This window comes from Manis javanica, chromosome X, assembly GCF_040802235.1.
Source record: "Manis javanica isolate MJ-LG chromosome X, MJ_LKY, whole genome shotgun sequence".
In the NCBI taxonomy this organism is placed as follows: Eukaryota; Metazoa; Chordata; class Mammalia; order Pholidota; family Manidae; genus Manis; species Manis javanica.
In genome coordinates, this window is record NC_133174.1 from 36,943,042 (window position 1) to 36,961,453 (window position 18,412).

The 18,412-nt window shown below is 38.2% G+C and overlaps 1 protein-coding gene across 6 annotated transcripts in view; it reads right to left on the bottom strand.

Annotated features, from left to right (window-relative positions):
* Positions 1 to 18,412, bottom strand: part of EFHC2 (EF-hand domain containing 2) — a 272,900-nt gene that overhangs the window by 199,637 nt on the left and 54,851 nt on the right. For all 6 annotated transcript variants that reach the window (XM_037001545.2, XM_037001544.2, XM_037001547.2 and 3 more), the window contains exon 2: positions 16,113 to 16,301. In XM_037001545.2, the coding sequence (XP_036857440.1) occupies positions 16,113 to 16,301 (189 nt within the window). The remainder of the gene's footprint in view (positions 1 to 16,112; positions 16,302 to 18,412) is intronic.

Genomic DNA, 18,412 nt, shown 5'->3' on the forward strand with positions numbered 1-18,412 from the left:
GAGTTCATTTCAAACAGCACTCTATTTGGGGAGCCATATGCACCCTGAGTCCAATCTTAGGGGTAAAGGAAAGACAAAATACCCTAGCAATAATAATGATGATGGTCATGCTCTCCTAAGAGAAGTCAGCACCTGTAAGGCCTGAAACAGAACAGAAAGTAGAAAAAGGGAATGTTATCATAGGGCGCTCATGATGGAAGATGAATAAAAATGGGTGAGAGTAAAAAGAATGAAGATGAAGAGACAGATGTAAGTCCAACAAATGAAAAACAGAGAAAAGGCCAAAAGAATTAAAGGGCTATGGAGGTTGAGAGATGGGACAAAAAGAAGGAAATGGGACAACACTGAAAAAAGAATGTATAAAAGCATTTCTGCCTCCCTCTGAATAATGTGGCATTTGTGCCCTCCTTACTGCCTTCCCATTTCTGATGTCCTAGAATGAACCACCATGCTCCCTCATTTATACTTCTGGTAAAAGGTGTATGATAATGACATGTGTCCTTGGAGAATCTTCTTTATTAAATGAACTATTACCACGCTAAACAGCAAAAGGAATTTCATATTCAGAACATGTATTTAAATGGAGGACCATAATGAAAATAAGTAGGATATAGATCATTCTAACATCTTAAAATGTTTAAAAGCCTCTGAAAGGAGTTAGGAAAGTAACTTACTTAAAGAATAAAACCAGCATGTTTAAAAATATACAAATAGCAACCCAGAGGATGAGAAAAAAGATAAAAATACCTGGAAATCCACCATGTTGAATTATTACATGAATTGGCTGCACATTGTTTACATACACGCATATTAACAAAGCTGTGCCTCAAAAATTAAATGCCAGAGCTAGACTCCAGAAAGGAGACACTATGAGATTCCATTTATATGAAGTTCAAGAACAGGCAAAACTCATCTATGGTGATAGAGGTCAGAGCAATAGACAAGGGCTGAATGAAGAGAGCATAAGGGAACTTCCTGAGGTGGTAGAGATGTTCTATATGGTCTCTGGGGTGGTGGTGACACAGATTAACAAGTTTGTCAGAACTCAGGGAACTGTATGCATAAAATGGGCACGTTTTATGGTACATAAATTATGCCTCAATAAAGCTGACCTTTACATATTGAAGGTTTACCTCAATGAAGTAGATAAAAATGGAGTCAAATAATAAAATCCTAAAGGAATACAGCTATTCTCCATTCTGATTGTGGTGATTGTTATATAAATCTATAGATGTGATAAAATCCCACAGAACTATAAACTAAGGGGAAAATATGAGTGCATGTTAAAACAGGTGAAATTCAAATAAGGTCGGTAACTTTAATATTCAACCAATGTTGATTTCCTGGTTTTGATCACATACTACAGTTATAAGATGTTGTCATTGGTGAAAGCTGGATAAAGAGGGCACAGGAACCATCTTGTACCATTTTTGTGATTTCTTCTAAAATTAATTCCAAAAATATTTTTCAAAAAAGAACACAGTGAGGAGGAGCCAAGATGGTGGCATGAGTAGGAGAGCGGAAATCTCCTCCCAAAAAAAAATATCATTTGAAAATTCAACATATACAACTATTCCTAAAAGAGAGACCAGAAGATACAGGACAACAGCCAGGCTTAATTTACACCTGCGAGAACCCAGAGCCTCACGAAGGGGGTAAGATACAAGCTGCAGCCCGGCAGGACCCAAGCACCCCTCACCCAAGCTTCTCGGCAGGAGGACAGGAGTCAGAGCAGGGAGGGAGAGGGAGCCCAGGACTGCTAAACACCCAGCCCCAGCCATCCACACAGGAGTACAGACACACAGTGCATGGTGTGCTGGATACTAGGGAAACGGAACAGTAAAACCTGCTAGCAGTTCCCCACATCCGGCGCCCCTGGGACAAAAGAAAAGTGAGTGCTTTTTGAAAGTCTTAAAGGGACAGGGACCTCACAGCTGGACAGAAGCATCCCAGTGCACTCAGCCCAGAAGCTGGGAATCCCAGGGAACTCCGGGTGCCCTAACCCACTAGGCGGGAGCACAGCTCTGAGGCCCCTCACGGCGATAAACAGCCTCCTGCCTGATCCCACTCTGGCGCAGCCAAGCCACAGCAGAGCAGTAGCCTGAAAGGAGACACGCCCACAGCAACCACACAGAGGTTACCCCACAGCGGCTGGGCGAGACTCACAGACCGTGTCTGTGCAAAACTGCCCAGCACAAGCTGCTAGGGGTCGCCATTCTGCCAGGAAAGGAAGGCCAGGAGCAAGTGGAAAGGGACTTAGTTCTCCCAGCTGACACATACACCAATTGCCTGCGACTACCTCTATCACCATGCAAAGGCAGAATTTGATACAGAACAGAATAACCCAGATATCCTCACTGGAGAGGGAATCTGGGGAGATAGATTTAACCACTACTCCTGCTCCTGAAAAACAATTCAAAATAAAAGTCATAACCATGCCTATGGACTTGCAGAGAAATATGCAAAAGTGAAGGAGGGAGAATACAGAAATTAAACAATCTCTGGAAGGACTTAAAAGCAGAATGGACGAGATGCAAGAGGCCATTAATGGAATAGAAATCAGACAACGAGAACGCAAAGAAGCTCATGCAGAGAGAGATAAAAGGATCCCAAGGAACGAAATATTACGAGAGCTGTGTGACCAATCGAAATGGAACAATATTTGCATTATAGGGGTACCAGAAGAAGAAGAGAGAGAAAAGGGGATGGAAAGTGTCTTTGAAGAAATAATTACTGTAAACTTCCCAAAACTGGGGGAGGAAATAGCCTCTCAGACCACAGAAGCACACAGAACTCCCAACACAAGGGACCCAAGGAGGACAACACCAAAACACATTATAATTAAAATGGCTAAGATCAAAGACAAGACCAGAGTATTAAAGGCAGCCAGAGAGAGAAAATAGGTTACCTTCAAAGGAGAACCCATCAGATTATCAGGATTCTCAACAGAAACGTTACAGGCCAGAAGAGAATGGCATGATATATTTAATGCAATGAAACAGAAGGGCCTTAAACCAAGGATACTGTATCCAGCACGATTATCACTTAAATATGAAGGAGGGATTAAATAATTCCCAGACAAGCAAAAGTTGATGGAATTTGCCTCCCACAAACCACCTCTACAGGGGATTTTAGAGTGACTGCTCTAGATGGAAGCACTCCTAAGGGTAAACAGATGTCACCAGAGAAAATTAAATCACAGCAAAGAAAGGGGAACAATCAAATACTAACTACAGGCAAAAAATAAAATCAACAACTCACAAAAGCACTCAAAGGAAGCACAAAAGAGCACATACACAAAAAAAACACCTAACATAAAAAGAATGGCAGAGGAGAAAAAAGGAGGGAGAGAAATAAAGAATCATCAGACTGTGTTTATAATAGCTCAATAAGTGAGTTAAGTTCGACAGTAAGATAGTAAAGAAGCTAACCTTGAACCTTTTTGGTAACCACGAACCTAAAGCCTGCAATGACAATAATTACATATCTTTCAATAATCAACCTAAATGTAAATGGACTGAATGCACCAATCAAAAAACACAGAGTAATAGAATGGATAAAAAAGCAAGAGCCATCCATATGCTGCTTACAAAAGACCCACCTCAAACCCAAAGACATGCACGGCCTAAAAGTCAAGGGATAGAAAAAGATACTCCATGCAAACAACAAGGAGAAAAAAGCAGGTGTTGCCATACTACTATCAGACAAAATAGACTTCAAAACAAAGAAAGTCACAATGGTTAAAGAAGGACACTATATAAAGATAAAGGGGTCACTCAAACAACAGGATATCACTATTATAAATATATATGCACCCAATACAGGAGCACCAATATATGTGAAACAAATACTAACAGAATTAAAGGAGGAAATAGAATGGAATGCATTTATTTTGGGAGACTTCAATACACCACTCACTCCAAAGGACAGATCTACCAGACAGAAAATAAGAAAGGACACAGAGGCATTGAACAACACACTAGAACAGAAGGACCTAATAGACACTTATAGAACGCCACACCCAAAAGTAACAGGATACACATTCTTCTCAAGTGCACATGGAACACTCTCCAGAATAGACCACATACTAGGCAACAAAAAGAGCCTCAGTAAATTCAAAATGATTGAAATTCGACCAACCAACTTCTCAGACCACAGAGGTATAAAACTAGAAATAAATTGTACGAAGAAAGCAAAAAGGCTCACAAACACATGGTGGCTGAACAACATGCTCCTAAATAATCAATAGATCAATGACCAAATCAAAATAGAGATCAAGAAATATGTGGAAACAAATGACAACAATAACACAAAGCCCCAACTTCTGTGGGATGTAGCCAAAACATTCTTAAGAGGAAAGTATGTAGCAATCCAGGCATATTTAAAGAAGGAAGAACAATCCCAAAGGAATAGTCTAAAGACACAATTATCGAAATTGGAAAAAGAAGAACTACTCAGACTTATAAAAAGAAAAAGAGAATCTATACATATCAACAGAATCAGAAATGAGAAAGGAAAAATCACGACGGAGCCGACAGAAATACAAAGAATTATTAGAGAATACTACCAAAAACTATATGCTAACAAGCTGGAAAACCTAGAAGAAATGGGCAACTTCCTAGAAAAATGCAACCTTCCAAGACTGACCAAGGAAGAAACAGAAAATCTAAGACCAATTACCAGCAAAGAAATTGAATCAGTAATCCAAAAACTACCAAAGAGCAAAACCCCCAGGCCAGAAGGATTTACCATAGAGTTTTATCAGACATACAGAGAAGACATAATACCCATTCTCCTTAAAGTTTTCCAAAAAATAGAAGAAGAGGGAATACTTTCAGACTCATTCTATGAAGCCAGCATCACCCTAATACCAACACCAGGCAAAGACCCCACAAAAAAAGAAAATTACAGACCAATATCCCTGATGAACATAGATGCAAAAAAATTCAACAAAATAATACCAAACCAAATTCAAAAGTACATCAAGGGGATCATGCACCATGATCAAGTGGGATTCATCTCAGGGATACAAGGATGTTACAACATTCGAAAATTCATCAACATCATCCACCACATAAACAAAAAGAAAGACAAAAACCACATGATCATCTCCATAGATGCTGAAAAAGCATTCAACAAAATTCAACATCCATTCATGATAAAAACTCTCAGCAAAATGGGAATAGAGGGCAAGTACCTCAACATAATAAAGGCCATATATGACAAACCCACAGCCAACATCATACTGAACAGCGAGAAGCTAAAATCATTTCCTCTAAGATCGGGAACAAGACAGGGATGCCCACTCTCCCCACCTTTATTCAACATAGTACTGGAGGTCCTAGCAATGGCAGTTAGACAAAACAAAGAAATTCAAGGAATCCAGATCGGTAAAGAAGACGTCAAACTGTAACTATTTGCCGATGACATGATACTGTACATAAAAAACCCTAAAGACTCCACTCCAAAACTACTAGAACCGATATCGGAATACAGCAAGTTGCAGGATACAAAATTAACATACAGAAATCTGTGGCTTTCCTATACATAACAATGAACCAATAGAAAGAGAAATCAGGAAACAATTCCATTCACAATTGCATCAAAAAGAATAAAATACCTAGGAATAAACCTAACCAAAGAAGTAAAAAACCTATACCCTGAAAACTACAAGTCACTCTTAAGAGAAATTAAACAGGTCACTAACAAATGGAAACTCACCCCATGCTCCTGGCTAGGAAGAATAAATATCGTCAAAATGGCCATCCTGCCCAAAGCAAAATACAGATTTGATGCAATGCCTATCAAATTACCAGCAACATTCTTCAACGAACTGGAACAAATAGTTCAAAAATTCATATGGAAACACCAAAGACCCCAAATAGCCAAAGAAATCCTGAGAAAGAAGAATAAAGTGGGAGGTGGGATCTTACTCCCCAACTTCAAGCTTTACTACAAAGCCATAGTAATCAAGACAATTTGGTACTGGCACAAGAACAGAGCCACAGACCAGTGGAACAGAATAGAGATTCCAGACATTAACCCAAACATATATGGTCAATTAATATTCGATAAAGGAGCCATGGACATACAATGGGGAAAGGACAGTCTCTTCAACAGATGGTGCTGGCAAAACTGGACAGCTACATGTAAGAGAATGAAACTGGACCAATGTCTAACCCAATACACAAAAGTAAATTTGAAATGGATCAAAGACCTGAATGTAAGTCATAAAACCATAAAACACTTTGAAAAAAAACATAGGCAAAAATCTCTTGGACATAAACATTAGCGACTTCTTCATGAACATACCTCCCCAGGCAAGGAAAACAAAAGCAAAAATGAACAAGTGGGACTATATCAAGCTGAAAAGCTTCTGTACAGCAAAAGATACCATCAATAGAACAAAAAGGTACTCTACAGTATGGGAGAATATATTTGTAAATGATAGATCCAATAAAGGATTGACATACAAAATATATAAAGAGCTCATGCACCTCAACACACAAAAAGCAACTGATCCAATTAAAAAATGGGCAGAGGAACTGAACAGACAGTTCTCCAAAAAAGAAATTCAGATGGCCAACAGACACATGAAAAGGTGCTCCACATTGCTAGTTATCAGAGAAATGCAAATTAAAACCATAATGAGATATCACTTCACACCAGTAAGGATGGCTACCATCCAAAAGACAAACAACAAATGTTGGCGAGGTCGTGGAAAAAGGGGAACACTTCTGCACTGTTGGTGGGAATGTAAATTAGTTCAACCATTGTGGAAAGCAGTATGGAGGTTCCTCAAAATGCTCAAAATAGACTGACCATTTGAGCCAGGAATTCCACTTCTAGGAATCTACCCTAAGAATGCAGCACTCCAGTTTGAGAAAGACAAATGCACCCCTATGTTTATCACAGCACTATTTATAATAGCCAAGAAATGAAAGCAACCTAAGTGTCCATCAGTAGATGAATGGATAAAGAAGACATGGTACATATACAGAATGGAATATTATTCAGCCATAAGAAGAAAACAATCCTACCATTTGCAAAAACATGGATGGAGCTAAAGGGTATTATGCTCAGTGATATAAGCCAAGTGGAGAAAGACAAATACCAAATGATTTCAGTCATCTGTGGAGTATAAGAACAAATGAAAAACTGAAGGAACAAAGCGACAGCAGAATCACAGAACCCAAGAAGAGCCTAACAGTTACCAAAGGGAAAGAGACTGGGGAGAATGGTAGGGTAGGGAGGGATAAGGGTGGGGAAGAAGAAAGGGGGTATTATGACTAGCATGTATAATGTGGGGGGTGGGGGAAAGGGGAGGGCTGTGCAACACAGAGAAGACAAGTAGTGATGCTACAACATTTTGCTATGCTGATGGACAGTGACTGTAATGGGGTTTGTGGGGGGGACTTGGTGTAGGGGAGAGCCTAGTAAACATAATATTCTTCATGTAATTGTAGATTAATGATAACAAAAAAAGGGGGGATTACTCCCTAATAGAATAAAATTAACTGCAAATCAATGATTAATGCATGCTTTACATACCCTTAATTTTGATCTTTTAAAGGGTGTTGGATTATCTGCTATGGAAGTACATTTTTCTGATAATATTTCTTTCTCTTAAAAAAAAAAAGCAGTTCCTGTGTGGTAGTCTCCAATAGGTTCTTGACAATGGTATAAAGGTCATATCAAAGTGTGGGCAAAGGCTTTGTTTGTGTTTATACAGAGGATCAAAGCCTAATTTGGATACACTGAAAACAAATTAAGATACGATATGAAGAAGAACTTCCAACATCAACATCCTCTGAAAGAGTCATTCCAGAAGATGAACATCAAAAAACTTCAACAAAGATCCTGGCACTGCAGCAGTTGTAGCTGCAGTCATCCCACCGGTTCCTGGACTTGCCATTGGAATGAAGAAGGGGATATCTAAGCTGGCCTGCACATACAGTAAAACAACAAATTTGAGTGGATCTATATTGTCAGAACTCAACCAAGAATTAGGAGAAGTGCAAGTTGCAGTGCTCCAAAATCGTTCCACTACAGACTATCTACTGTTAAAAGAACATATGGGATGTGAACAGTTCCCAGGAATGTGTTGTTTTAATTTGTCTGATTTTTCTCAAACTATTCAAATTCAGTTAGACAATATCCATCATATCATTGATAAGTTTTCACAAATGCCTAGGGTACCTAACTGGTTTTATTGGTTTCACTGGATATGGCTGGTAATTGTAGGTCTGCTTTTGTTATGTAGCTGTATTCCTACTATGTTAATGTGTGTACACAATTTAATTAGTAGTTTAAAACCTATACATGCTTATGTTACTCTACAAGAAGTTATGTCAAAGAAATAATCACTCTTCCCATGTTTTCTTCCGTCTGCTACTTCTATAGCTTTTCTTCTTGCTTCCTAATTACAACTCTTTAGTAGAATTCGTGCCTCATATAGAAAACTACCGAGTATCATAATTCTTCCAAGTGGTAAAGATACCTCAAGACAAATGCTAGGCATAGAAGCCACAGGGCATAAATCTGCAAAGAAGTAAAAAGCTAACCTTTTCAAAGAATATTGCTTCTCTCTCTTACCAACTTTACATTTCCTTGTATGGTCCCGGAAGATGACTGGTTAGCCAGAGACGGGTATGATTCCTCAAGGGAGGAACAACCTAAGACAGGCACAGTCGCAGGGGGGCCATCAGGTGAGAAACTGGGGATCAACAGAGGTGAGGTTTAGAACCTCACCCCCCGTTTTGAGAGAAATCTTCTGCATCCATGGATGTTTTGTTGCCCTCTTCTAGCTTGGATTAATGCTTAGTCTATAGGCACAGACCTGGTCATCTACATTTGCCCTCTTACAGCACTAAATTATGTTTTCTACCTTTATCTTGCATCTACCTACCACTTCAGCATTTTATTAAAAAAAAAAAATAATAATAATAATAATAATAATAATAAGGGAGAAATGTGGGATTCACATATAAATCAAGTATAAAAATCAGATGAATAATCATATCTGACTTGATTGTTTAGAGTTCATGATGCGTGATCAAAACCGAAAGTTTTTGTGATATGACTGCCCTTGCACTGTTCACCATGTAAGAACTTATTCACTCTGTAAGAACTTGCTGACCATGTAAGAACTTGTTCGTTATGCTTCAGAAGATTGGATACTGTTGAGAATTAGGCTTGGGGTTGATTAATGATTGTACATTGAGTCCCCTATACAAAATTTTATTGTTGTTAACAACCATTTGTTCAATAAATATGAAAGATGCCCTCTAGAAAATAAAATAAAATAAAAAATAAGTCAGCCTAAAATACAAGTCAACAAACCAAAAGAGTTCGTATTAGCTCCTAATTTGTGAACTGAATTGTTACCCATGACAAAGATTTTATGTTCAGAAATGAAAAATCAGTGTGCACAGAGGACAACCATGTGAAGAGGCAGCAAGAAGGTAGCCATCTTCAAGCAAAGGAAAGATGCCTTCAAGTGAAGCAACCCTGTTAACACCTTGATCTTGGACTTCCAACCTCCAGAACTGTGACAAAATTCACTTCTGTGGTTTAAGGCACTTGGTCTCTGGTATTTTGTTATGGCAGTCCTAGCAAACCAATATACTAAACTACATATACCATAAAATTTATCTCTCCTAAGTGTACAGTTCAACAACTTTTTATAAATTTAGAGAGCTGTGTAATCATCACCACAGTCCAGTTTAGAATATTTCCATCACCCCCCATAAGTTCCCTCTCCTATCACCAGCCCCAGGTAACTAATGATCTGCTTTCCCTGATGTATTTTCCTTTTCTAGGATTTCTGATAGACAGAATCATACAATATGAAGTCATCTGCATCTGCTTTCTTTCCCTTAGTATGTTTTTGAGGTTCATGCATGTTGTAATATGTATCAATAGTTTCTTTTCATTGCTGAATAGTGTCCACATTTTGTTTATCCATCCATCAGCTGACGGCCATTTGGGTTGTTCCCTGTTTTTGGCTATTGTGAAAAATGATGCTATAATCATTCACATACAAGTTTTGGGGTGAACATATTTTAATTCTCTTAGAAAAATACATAGGAGTGGAATTACTGAGTCATTTACTAAGTATATGTTTAACTATTTAAGGAACTGCCAAGCTGTCTTCCAACATGGCAGGATCATTTTACATCCCTACCAGGAATGGATGAAAGTGCCAGTTCCTCCACATCCTTGCTACCACTTGGTATTGCCAGTCTTTTTAAATTAGAGCCATTCTAATTCTAATGGGCATGTCATGGTATCTACTCAAGCTTAAGCTCAAAAAGACAATTTTAACTTTGGGCTAATGAGACTAAGCCACAAGTCTAGTTACTAATAAAAAAAATTTAGGCCTGAGGGAAGGGTCTTAATATTTTGTCTAAACTCTAGGTTTTAGAAAAGAGGGGAAGAAGAATTCTCTCTTCTTTGGTAAGAGATTTATTTGTGAATCTCATTCTTTTTAGCCCAAAAACATTTATTCCAAATCTCAGCACTTTTTAAATTAAATGCCTTTTGAATGTCAAAAGATGAGAGAAACCCATATTGTGTGATAAAATTAGAAACTTTAGCACTTTAACATAAATTTAAAGAAGGCAATTTTGTGTTTTACTCTTTGTTATAAATACAGAATATCTAGTTAAGAATTTGGGGCATGACATATTTACTTCAGGCAAACCTTTTGATTTCTTTAAAACTAAATAGCTGAAGATTTATGTACTTGTGATATAAAACATGGGGTTTAAATTGCAATGTACCGTAATTACATTGTTATAATTATACATACCGGTTGGTGTCTTTTAAGAAATGATTCCAACAGGATTCAGATAACCTGAAAATAATAAAAACCTATGGAAAGTTTTTCATTTGCAATTCTGGGTATGGCTTAAAGGTAAATCGGACAAATTTTCCAGTTAGTTTGAAAAATCGAATTGCATTTTATTTTTATGTACTGACTGTATGTTATAATATTCCTAATTGGCATTGGGCAAATCTGTATTCATGTGTATTTCTTTGCTAACCGTATGAAATTCAAATGTACTTGAGCACTTCTTGATACCCCTGCAGGAAAATTAAACATTTTGGCTCGTATGGGGTGAGAAAGAGAAAAGCAGCCCCTGACATCCAGGAGGCAGCATGGCACTATCATTTGGCCTTGATGCTGCCACAAGCTGGGCTGGCAGCCACAGCTGGGCCTTGGGGTCCTGTGGAACATGACCTCTTCCAGAGAACATTAGCCTCAGACAAGGCCACTCTGTAACAGCAATGGATCAAAACAAAAACAAGACCATTCCATCACATCTGAACACAGACAGAACATCAACATTGTCCAAACCACAAAATGCCAAACATGTCCCTCTCCTAGCTGATAAGAGTGACACCTGCTTCTCTCCCCATTACAGCTGTAGCCTCTCTCTTAGCCTGCTCTCACTATAAATGAAATTTATTAAAATATACCACCAGAGAGGTACCTCCTCACTTCCTGATAGTATCCAATACAGAGCAAGACCCCGCTTCCTCAAGCCTTCCCCAAGATTACCTAACACAAACCCAAATCCTGTAGTAAGTCTTTTCTAACACCTCCTTACTGAGACATCCCATGGTTACTCAGGGTACGTGTTTTCCCTCATTGCAATGAATAATAAGCCAACTTGTTCAATTAAAAGCAAAAATCAAGGTGATCCAAGAGATCAAATTGTATTTTAAAAGTTTATTTTTACATTGTTCAAAGCATAGAGACTCACACAGTCCTACATAAATAATCATCTCACCACAAACCCACTGTCAATGAATGCAAAGTTATTAAAATTCTAATTCTGTGGTCAGCAGTTTTGATTATAATTATTATGTTTACAATGGATGGACAAAATATAGTAATATTTTTTAATGCATGCATACCCCATAGGATCAACATTTATCCTGCCACTTACTATAATAGAGTCATTTACGAAATAGCAAACAAATTAGTCTAACTAGGAGCCATTGACAAATGAAATGAGAGCATAATTGTAGAGTCTATGTAAATGGTGTTTAACATCCAGATAAAAGCTATATAAAAATATCCAGCATTTGCATATTTCTAACTATTCTTACTCTTTATAAAGGCAGCAAATGACATATCATATACAATAGCAACAGCAACATATCATAAATCATTAAATGCCAAATTTCAACTAATAATGAAGCAGTAGGTACCTGGTGTAAATTGAAAGAGCCCCAGGCCAGGAGATCCAGTCTGGGCTCAGTTCTAAGATGAACAGGCAGAATTTGCCTTTAGTCATAGATTTAATGTCACAGACTAAAAGTAAGGTCTTAGGTATAGACTGGTAGAGGTAAAAAGCTCTTAGAGATCAGCTAGCCAAGCCCTGAATTAAGGGAAACTGAGCTCGGAGAGGTAAAGTGATTAAACCACCATCACAGCTCCAGTGCCTCCAAAGATAGCCTCAGAACCCTGGCCCCTGGCCCACTTCTTGGAAATGATTCTTCAGTTAGAGAGTGAGAACAGTCATCCACATTTGCTTCTTCCCCATGGATATACTGGGACTATGACCAGAATTAATTGGTACGAGTATATATGTGCTTGCTTGTCTTTAAATGTATTCAATAAAATAACTAGTCTTTGGGGTGGACGAAGTGTCAGACAAAATTATGTTTGGCTGTTTGTATAAATCCTCCCAATGCCAGGCATTTTCATCAAATAGGACTGTGTTTCTCACTGGGAGCAGTATTAGTATTTTAGGTAGAACATTCTCCCCAGGATGGGGTTGTCTTCCCCAAATTGCAGGACTGGCTCCCAGCTACGCAATAGCAGCAGCACCTCCCATTCAGGGCTGGGCTGAGGGCGAGGCAATTTCAAACATCAAAATTAATACAAAAAATCTATAATGAACAAAATGTCAAAATGACAAAATGTTAAGTAAAGATGGAATCAGTATTACTGCTTTTTCCTTTTGCCTCAGGCTCCAGTACGGCTCAGTGTGACACAGCTACTGATCCTGTTTTTACTTAAAACATTGAGATTTTGTTCATGATTAATTTTTTGCATTAGTTTTGATTTTTAAAGACATTTCATTAAAATATCTTCTAGCGTGATTACTGCATTTTGGGGCACCCCTGCAATTTTGCACCAAGGTAAACACCTCACGCCTTACCCTAGGCCAGCGCTGCTCCCTCTCACTGTGACAACCCAAGACACCTCTACGCATCGCCAAAGACCTCCCTGACTTGAGAGCCTCTGAAATACAGGCTGCTTTTTCTCATGTAACTGTAAGTCCAGAAAGAGGCAGCCTGGTCCTAAAACAGTGGCTTCAGGATGCCAGCAAGACCCTAGGTTCTCTTTATCTCTGCTCTGTCCCAAGGAATTATGACCTGGTTCCAAGCAGGAAAAAGAAAGGTTCGGCAAAGGGCAGGACAACCATACCAGTTTAGCCAGATTCTTTTAATTAGAAAAATAACTTTCCCAGGAGCTCCAGCCAATAAACCTAAACTCACATATCACTGGCCAGAAGAATCATATGGCCAGCCCCTAGCTTCAAGGAACCCAGACAGGTGACCACTTTTAAGTAGGTACATCTCCAGCCTGCATAAAACTGGTGTTCCCTCCATAAGAATGAAGGGGAGCATGAATAAAAGATAAAGAGCTGGATACGTCTGCCATGGAAGCAATGCAAAATAATAAGTGCTGGCTCTTTTTAGTGATTGTGAATAGCATCTCCTCTACTTTTAATTTGATGGCCTGCCTGAGCAGAGCATTTTGATGGTCACTTTTAGAATTATAGATAAAAACTGGAATGCTATCATAGGTTGGGCTCCATAGAAGCAGAGCCTAAAACAAGGAATTAGATGCATGTGATTTATGAAGGTCTCACTCTTGGGAGAAACCTGTAAGGAGCGAGGGGAACAGCCAAGAGAGGGGAAAGGAACCAAGAGAGAATGTATTCTCACACGACGTTTTTTGACTTGGCCTAATGTACAAGGGGCTATGTGCCTAAATCACAATGCAAAGTTGTCCCACCCTGAGGCTCTGCATTTCACCTTTGACAAATCAGTCAGCCATTTGCTGCCCCCTCTTGTGAAGAGACCAGTGTAACCTCCCAGGCTTCTCTGGGTGATGTAATGCCCATCAGCCAAGAGCGACACTCCACTGAGATTACAGGTGTGAGGGATTTGCCAAAGCATTTGATGCTCCTGGGAGGGTTGGGAGCGCCCTCCCTAATGAGGATCTGGGGGGAGCACCAAGAACACCTACTTCAAATATGAATTTTGATACACTTTCCAAAGAACTAGCCTTTATTTCTATTTTGTATTATTTGAAAATGTATCCCTAGATATATTGCTGTGATTAAAAGCTATTGGAAACACTGGTAAGGGGTTGAAAATATCTTATTTTTAAGAACAATGATTAACAGGTATTGATTTGTTTTTGTTGAACCAACTGAATGTAGAAAGTGCTTTATAATTTGCTCAGGGTATTAACCAGGATCCAGTCTGTAGTTCACAATCTCATCAGAGCACATAAATATTTCATAGTCTTAGTGTCTCATTTAAAGCTCAATGAATATTTAATTGAAGTTGACCAACAAAATAACTGAAAGAATTATGTCACATTTAGTTAGGTCTGAAATGAGCAAGCTTTTCATTTTCTCAAGTAGTTTGAAGCTAAAATTACTACTACCTCATGAAATATTCTACATAACTTTAAAAGTAAAGGGCTGCAAACTAGGCTTGAAAGGCACATATTAAATATTGAGAAAAATATGAAATAAAATGAATTTTCAACTTTGAATGCAAAAGAATAGCTTAATATATTGTGGCCTACAACATTATTCAGCAGTAGATTCATTTAAAATATTGTCACTATCCTCTTTCTGACAAAAGAAGTAAAAACAGACTCTTTTCTTTGGCCCTTACAAATCAAATATTCTAGAATGATGATGTGTAAACACCTGTAAGACTGATAATAATGAAACCATGCATGATTCAAATAAGTCACCACAGAAATTGTTTGAGCTCCAGGTTCAGCACTGAGCAGGTACTGAAAATAGTCAAAAACAGAGAAATATGGCTCATGTTCAAAGTAGAGATGGTTTCCCAGGAAAGAAGCTTCCCTGTGGTCTGTTAGAACTCTGTAAGTGTCAGAACTGGGCTTCAATAAAATGTGTGCCCTAACTGATCAACCCTAACACAGACAACATGGGATATGTCACTTCTTCCAAATTTGAAACCATTTTAATTGGAATCAAAGTATCACCCATCAGGCCATGTTAAGGTTGCTAAAAACCACCTGGTAAACTTAGCATATTAAGGTTTGAATTCTTTTAGTCCTGCATTATTTTTAATTACAGGACCTTAATAATCTAATATCACGGTCTTTTTTGGGAGAACAGAACATGTGGCCATGACACAGGGTTGTCTGATAACACAGCATATCCATATAGCTGCCTTATAGGAAATAACTGGCTACAGTGGGTTTTTCCCCCTCTGATCTTAGTCCCTTTCTAAGATATTCAAACAGATTACCTTTTATTGTCAATATGCCAGTATGTATGTGTATGTTATGTGTACAAACACATACATTAAGAAACTCAGACTCCTATCTAAAAATGGCACCACTTTCCTTCACTTCTATAAATCTTGCCATGTTACCCTTTTGGTCCTCAGGGATGGGGAACCATAATTAGTAAAGAGACAAAAAGAGAAGGCATCTTTCTGTTGCTACTTAAGGGCACACTCAGAATCAAACAAATCACTTAGTTAATGGCAACTTATCAGGCAAAAGAGTCAGTCTGATCAGACTCTTCAGTGTCTACAGGAGGAGAGATTGTCATGTCCAGGAAAGGAAGGAGATGAGATGGATAAGCATTAGCCAAGAAAGGGAAACATTGGGCATCCTGCCACCAATGTGTCTGGTCAGAAACGAGAGCAGGGACAACTTTTATTTGGGGGTACTTCTCTTCTTGAATGTGTCTTTTCAGCAAAACTTGCCTTAACAGGTACACTAAGGATTCTTATTTTCTCAAATCGACTTAATATGTAGTACATGTAACATATTAAAACTGTATTTCTGCCAATGCCATGTGACTTACCTGCTTATCAAAAGCTACCCAGGATGGCACATAGGTTGCTGTTCCTCTAGGAAATGCACTGTATTTAGGCTTCACCTTTTGTCCAAGTAGCAGTTGTCCCCCTATTCCAGGCTTATCTTCACTCACCAGCATCCTAACATTGTTGCAAAAACCCCAGTGTTGAGATTTGTGAAACTTCTCCTTTCCTACCTGTGAACACGAGACACGACATTAATGGCCAAAGTTACTCCCTATGGCTTATTTCTTTTAAAATATAAACACATTTTCTATCTTTTATTTTTTCCATTACAAAATGCATATTAGGGTGGCAGATAATTATCATCAATCTTTATCAATACACTTGTCACATTTTTAATTCAGTTCATTTGAGCAAATTCAAAACTTTGGAAAGCAATAAGAATAAGCCCAATGCTCCATGCTATTAGAAACATTTAAAAATAACTGTTACTGCAAGTGAACATTTAGAACATTAGCTTGCTAATTGGTCAATTCTAATTATTTGCCAAGAATGCAAACAGGAAAAAAAAAAAACTCTCCTCTACTTCAGGGTAAAAACGTAACAGTTTTCCTACAGAAATTTGAACATTATTTTCACAAAAACAGAGAATAAAATCTTGTCATTATTAAAATAAATGTAACAGGAAATTCTTCTGTGTTGATGACATTCTCTGCCTAATGGTAGAACTTTGCCCTTCCTCTTCCTCACTCCAATCCTATTTTTGAGGGGGATCTGGGCAGACAGGGAAAGCCAACAAAATGCTACCAAGAGCTGACAAAGATGTGGGCCAAGAGCAACTTACATGCATTTGCTACTAGGAAAATAAAGAAAAGTCCCTCTGAGGAGATCTATGTCAATACCTAGCAAACTGAAAGGTGTCTGTGCCCTATGATCTAGCAAGTCCACCCTAAATATCTCTTACCTCTGTGCACAAGGAGCTATATATGTATCAGATTGTTACAGAATGTTTCTCACAGTGAAAAACAGGAAACAGTTTAAATGTCCATCAACAGCAGAAAAGATAACTTCAATTGTGTTCTCTTTATAAAATGGAGTATTAATACAGAGGTCTAAAATTACATGTATCAATATGGACAAATCTCAAAAAATGTCAAGCAAAAAAGATAAAAGGGCACATAAAATTTAATTCCATATACAAAGCCTAAAAATATTTTAAAATACAATATTATTTATGGGTAACATAAGCATGTAAATGATAAGCAGCAAATTCAAGATAGTATAATATCCATGATAAAATATGACACAATACTTAGTGTAGCATATTCACATCATGAACTTCCATATACTCCACAGTCCTGCATAAAAAATAAAACATTTCAGATACAACTGAATCCCTCTGGTGGAATTCATGCCCTTGCCTCCCTCTCCAGAGGTAATCATTACCCTGAATGGCGGTTTGAACATAAACGTTTTGCCACAACTATATAGAGCCAAAACAGTAGCCTCTCACAAAGCAAAATTCATTGGCAAAGAAGTCTGAAAGGAGGGTTGGAAAGACTTTGGTTCAAGGCAACCTACTGAATGGGAGAAAATATTTGCAATTAATATCTGATAAGAGGCTAGTATCAAAAATATGTAAAGAATTCATACAAGTCAACAGCAAAAAAAAAAAATATGACTTAAAAAATGGGCAGAGGCAGAAGATGGCTGGTTAGCCAGAGACGGGTAAGATTCCTCAAGGGAGGAACAACCTAAGACAGGCACAGTCGCAGGGGGGCCATCAGGTGAGAATTTGGGGATCAACAGAGGTGAGGCTCAGAACCTCACCCCCACTGCTTTGAGAGAAATCTTCTGCATCCGTGGATGTCTTGCTGCCCTTGTCTAGCCTGGATTAATACTTAGTCCATAGGCACACACCTGACCATCTGATCATCTACATTTGCCCTCTTACACCACTAAACTATGTTTTCTACCTTTATCTTGCATCTACCTACCACTTCAGCATTTTATTAAAAATAAAAATAATAATAATAATAGAGGGAGAAATGTGGGATCAACATATAAATCAAGTACAAAAATCAAATGAATATTCATATTTGACCTGATTGTTTATGGGTCATAATGCGTGATCAAAACCGAAAGTTTCTGTGATGACTGCCCTTGTACTGTTCACCATTTAAGAATTTATTCACTATGTAAGAATTCGTTCACCATGTAAGAACTTGTTCGTTATGCTTCAGAAGATTGGAGACTGACGAGAATTAGGCTTGAGATGGATTAATGATTGTACATTGAGCGTTGACCCCCCTATACTGAATTTTATTGTTGTTAACAACCATTT